The 4,899-nt window shown below is 58.1% G+C and overlaps 1 protein-coding gene and 1 non-coding gene across 2 annotated transcripts; both read right to left on the bottom strand.

Moving 5' to 3' along the window:
• Positions 1–6: 6 nt before the first annotated feature.
• On the bottom strand, positions 7–4,893 carry WNT10A (wingless-type MMTV integration site family, member 10A; the record flags this gene model as incomplete). Its single annotated transcript, XM_008948175.1, has 2 exons — positions 4,644–4,893; positions 7–214 (listed from the first exon to the last, which is right to left on the bottom strand). Coding segments are annotated over exons 1-2 (418 nt in total), but the record flags the coding sequence as incomplete, so codon positions are not given.
• TRNAV-GAC lies at positions 2,567–2,639 on the bottom strand. Its single transcript has one exon. It is a non-coding gene; the product is annotated as a tRNA-Val (tRNA).
• Positions 4,894–4,899: the final 6 nt, after the last annotated feature.

Raw genomic sequence — 4,899 nt, 5'->3', positions numbered from 1 at the left:
TGATGCCGGCCCGGCGGCGGTGCCGAGCGTGGCCCGGCTCCAGCTGCCCGGCGTTGCGGTTGTGGGGCCGGATGAGGGTGGCCCCATAGAAGCGGTCCTTGAGCAGGGACCCCACCAGGCGAAACTCGGGCGTCACCTGCCAGCACGTCTTCAACTGGCAGCTCCCTGAAGTGCCGTGGCATTTGCACTTCCTCCTCATGTTGTCCATCACCACCTGGGCGGGGGGAGAAGGACAGAGGGGTTAGCACGGAGGAGGTGTTTTAATGGGACCGGAGCTCTGTGTGGTTTGGCACTGTGGGAACACAAAGGGCTGGCAGAAGCAGCCATCGGAGCTCTGGACCTGCAAAGTCTGTTGCTGTGTCCAGTGTCACCCATGTACTACAGCCTGTCCCTTCCCATCCTGGCAGCACCAGCCGGCTTTGACACTCCAGCAAGGGATCAGCACCTAAAGGAGAGGGTGAGCTACCTGACCACAGGGAGGAGGAGCCTGGATCTCGCCTTCCACTGCTGCTTAGCTTCAGCAGCACCAACCTGACCACGGACCCCAGTTAAAAGCTGGTGTTGCATCTTTGCAATCCTCCAGGAACTCCTCAGTGCAGGGGTCACATGCACCCCTCACCAGCCAGGAGTACTGCAAGTGGGTCAGGAGGAAGGGATGCCTTCCCCTCCCCAGGGCTTTCCTCCTGTAAAGCCCCAGCTCCAGGAATCCCCAAAGCAGCTCTGCTTTTGGCTCTTGCCTGCTTTCTCACAGGAGCCCTGGGTGCAGCACCAGGGGCTGAGGTGCTGCCTCCCACCATCACATGGATTTCAAGCAGGGATTGGAGATGCTCACAGCCCTGACTTGTGGTTCAGGGAGGTTGCAGGGAGGCCAGTGCCGCATATCCACCCCCTGCGAGGGACAGGGTGTGTGGGTCAGGCTGCAGCAGTTGTTTGGGCTGGCTGGGAAGTGTGGCTTGTGCAGGTGCCAGAAGCCAGTGCAGGGGCAAGGAGGACCTTGGGTTCCCTGGGCAAAGCTGTTGAGCCTCCGGGCTGCATGCTGTGTCCCCCTAGATCCCTCACTCCTGCAAGGGCTGCTGCTGTGGCTGTGCCAAGGGAAACAGCTGGTGCCCAGCAGTCTCCAAGGGCACAGAGTGGTTGAACACCCCCACACAACCAGGAAAGAGGCAGATTATACTGTCTTCTGCTCTGTCCCAATAGAGATTCCCTGCTCTGTCCCATGCTTCCATGCCCATAAGCTCCATGGGCTCCAGCAGGTCTCCTTCCCATAGTTCCTGGGAACTGGATTTGGGTTTACAAAGACTATCTCAGGCTAATTCCCTCCACCCAGGGCTGCACTCCAGGGCCCAGGAGTAGCCCAGGGGATGTGTGGCCCTGTGCAGGGTCCTGTCGCACGATGCCAGCCCTGCTCAGCCACCCGGCTTCACACACCCAACACACACACACTGCCTGTCCTGCCCCCTCCCTAGGAGGGACGTGCATGTGAGGAGTGCCTTGTTTTGGTGGGGGTAGGGAGGTTTTACTCCTTGTTTTCTTGTTTTTGAGTAAATCTCCCCGTTGCTATGCAGTTATGGTAATGAAGGCAGGTCAGGGAAACACACCTGGAGCTCTGGGCACACTGCAGAGAGGTCTGGGCTGGGCTGGAGTTTGGCTTTCATCCTGCTGAGAGTCCTGTCTCCTGCCGGGAACAACCTCCACCTCACAGGTAATGAGCTGCTCGGCCTCTCCACCATGCCCTGGGTGTGCCGGCCGGGAACACTGGCTGCTCGCCACCATCCTTGCCACTATCCACAGGAACATACTGACACTGAGACCTCATCCTTTCCACATCCCCTCCCTGCTCCCTTGGCTGCACCAGGGAAAATCTGCATACTGGGTTGTGGCTGGGATGGTCACCACCAGGATGGAGGGGACAGTGGCATAACAGCTGGACAAGAGCTCATTTGGGGCTACAGCTGGTCACAGCAGGGGCTGGAGAAGGCAGTATGTGTGTGCCATCTTATTCACCCAAGCCATGCCCACGAGTGCCTCAGCACTCCAGCACCCATCTATGCTTGCGCAGGGACAGCTTGCTCTCCCTCCTGCCTGGGCAGCGCAGCAGGGACAGAAGCCTGCCAGAGCCGGGAGGCCCGAGAAGGACCTCTCTGAACCTCGACCCCATGCTTTCACCATCAGATCTCTTCCACGCACCCCTACCCGGCCACGTCCTTCTCCCGTCTCACAGACACCCAGGATCGACACATGCCCAGACTCGCTGGTGCTTTCTTTCGCACATTCCCAGCTCCTCCCAGACACTCATAAGAGCTTTATCGTAGCTCTTTGTTGTGAAGGTAATAGGTAGTTCCTGGCTGCCTTTCATCCTCTCTTGCTCTCTGATCTGGCAGGTTAGGAGGACCTGCAAAGTCTCTTGCACACTCCTGTTGCCTATGTTCCCTCCGAGGAATTCAGGACACCCAGCTCAAGACCAAAGTGACCACTGCTACTGTTGGAGGGTACTGCACATCCCCTGCAACTGCAATCCCTTCCCTGGCTTTGTAGCTGGATGCAGAAGAAGGAAAAAAAATGAGTGTGTTTCTGCCTGGTTTCGAACCAGGGACCTTCCGCGTGTCAGGCGAACGTGATAACCACTACACTACAGAAACGTGCACCTGTAGGGCCACAGACATCATCACTGGTGGGATTGTCACCTTTCCCTGGTACCACAGGGTCTGAGCCAGGAGCCAGGCTTATCCACGCACAGAGCACCCTTGGGATGCACAGGAACCATAGAGAAGATGTTCAGCATCAGTAGGATGCTGGAGAGCCCTGGCTGGTGCAGCTGCTTGGTGCACAGAGAGGGATGGCACATAGCAGGGCATGGCACATGGTGTGCATGTCCACATTGCTGCTGTGCTCAAGGGGTTCAAGCCTTGGAACTTGGAGGGGAGGACCACGAGCTGCTGCACCCAGCACAGCCACTGCTTTCCTGGGAAAACCCAGCAGGCTGGTCCTTATTACAGCAGAAAGACGGTCGCAGGAGTGAGTAGGACTTGGGTGAGTGTGAGACCCACAGTGTTGCTTAAAGAGCAGGTGGGGAGCTGGAGAAACCCTCCCCAGGCAACGTGGGCAGCCAAGTCTGGCCCCAGCAATAAGCATGTCACCAAAAGGCACAGCCGAGGCACAGCATCATCTCCTTGCTCCAGTGCATGGCACCCGCAACATCACAACCGAACCTGCACGTGGGTCACCTCACACCCTCATCTCAGCAGAGTCCCTGAGCTGGACAGCCTGTCCAGCCATTGCTTCCCCACCTGCCTTGGTGTCATCCCCTCCTTTATCCCTTTGGTCCACCTCTGCCTCTGCTTCCAGCTCCCAGCTTCTTCCATCAGTTCAGCTCTTGTCTCAGAAGCTAGCAAGAGCTGATATGGTCAGTCCCATGCCTGCCTGCCCTTGGGAATCTGTTGCTTGCACCCACATGCACCACATGGTGACATCCCCCTCCACACAAATATTCCTCTCTCACCTTCCACTCCTTCTGCAGGGGGCTGTGGGGCTTCATTTAGGAAACAGGTAATACAGACCCCACATTTCTGAACACTGCCAAGAGTCCTGGTTGTCTAGGGCATTCAGGATGAGCTCTGCAGCCAGAATTGGGATGAGAGGGTCTTGCCTGGCTTGGGGCAGAGCAGCCTGCAGGTGATTTAGCTGCCTAATGCTGGGCAAGCTATAACCATGAGCAAGCAAACAAAGCCAAATGAGAAAAAAGCACTGCCATTCCCCTACTGGCATTTACAGCTTGGCCAGACTGGGATGGCTTTTGGCAGCAGCAAAGCTCAGCTCCAGCATCCGGGAAGGGCACACATCAAGGTCCTGCTCTGCAGCATCCCCATCTTACAGCTACCTTTAAACATGCTCAGAGCACATCCAAATGTCTGAGCCTTCCTGGAGAAACGCTCCCTGTGGAATGCTGATCTCCGATGACTTATTCCCACAACCACTACACATTCCCCTGACAGAGTGTGGCTGGGGTCTGCGGACAAATGTCCTGCAGGATCCATGGGATGGGGTCTCCCCGGCACCTACTGGGAGCAAGGCTAGGCAGAGAAGAGCAGCCAACTTCCCAGCCCCCTCCTGCCCCTGTGCTGCTTGTCTCCAATGTCAGGTTGCTTATTAAACACCACCTTCCAGACAGATCGAGCTACTAATTAGCACCTTTAACGAGACCTGACATCATGAGAATGGAGGGGAAGCTGCCCTGCTCACCTGGGCAGGCTCCTGCACCCCCTCAGAACCGGAGGACAAGACTGTGGGCTGCCACCTCTGCTCCTGAGGGGATGCTGCACTTCCCTTCTGGCACAGGCATCTGCTGCCAGACTCAGCCCCGCTCACATCTGCTTCCTCAGGGCACCAGCTCCGGAGGCAGAGCTGCGGCTGGGCGCTGCAGCCTGTGCTGTGCTCCCATGATGCAGATGACCGTCTCCCTGTCTGCAGCTCCCTCCCATTGCGCCTGCCTGACACCAGTCCCTGCGAGGCGGGAGCTGGACTCATTGCCGTGCTACCCCATAGCACCGCTGCAGCACAGGGAGGTGACAGCGGCCAGAGGAAGCATCCCGGGGACCTCGCCCCTACCACCATCACCCTGCCCCCCTGCCCAGCACCCCACTCACCTGCCGGCCCACACGGTTGTTGTGCAGCCTCATGCGAGAGTGGATATCCCTGTAGGTTTCCCGGGAATCGAGGAAATCCTTGGAAAACTTCTCCCCATAGTCCACGTCGGGGCTGCAGCCTCCCCATTCCCAGGAGTCCTGGAGGCCGGGGGTCTCGGCCGGCATGTGCTCCATGTGCACCCCGTGCACCATGCCTTTGCCGCGGTTCATGGCCTCCAGCTGGAGACGATGCAGCTTGCGCCGAAAAGCCTCCTCG

This window comes from Merops nubicus, unplaced genomic scaffold, assembly GCF_000691845.1.
Source record: "Merops nubicus isolate BGI_N331 unplaced genomic scaffold, ASM69184v1 Scaffold46670, whole genome shotgun sequence".
NCBI classification, from domain to species: domain Eukaryota; kingdom Metazoa; phylum Chordata; class Aves; order Coraciiformes; family Meropidae; genus Merops; species Merops nubicus.
This window is presented reverse-complemented; position numbering and strand designations above follow the sequence as displayed.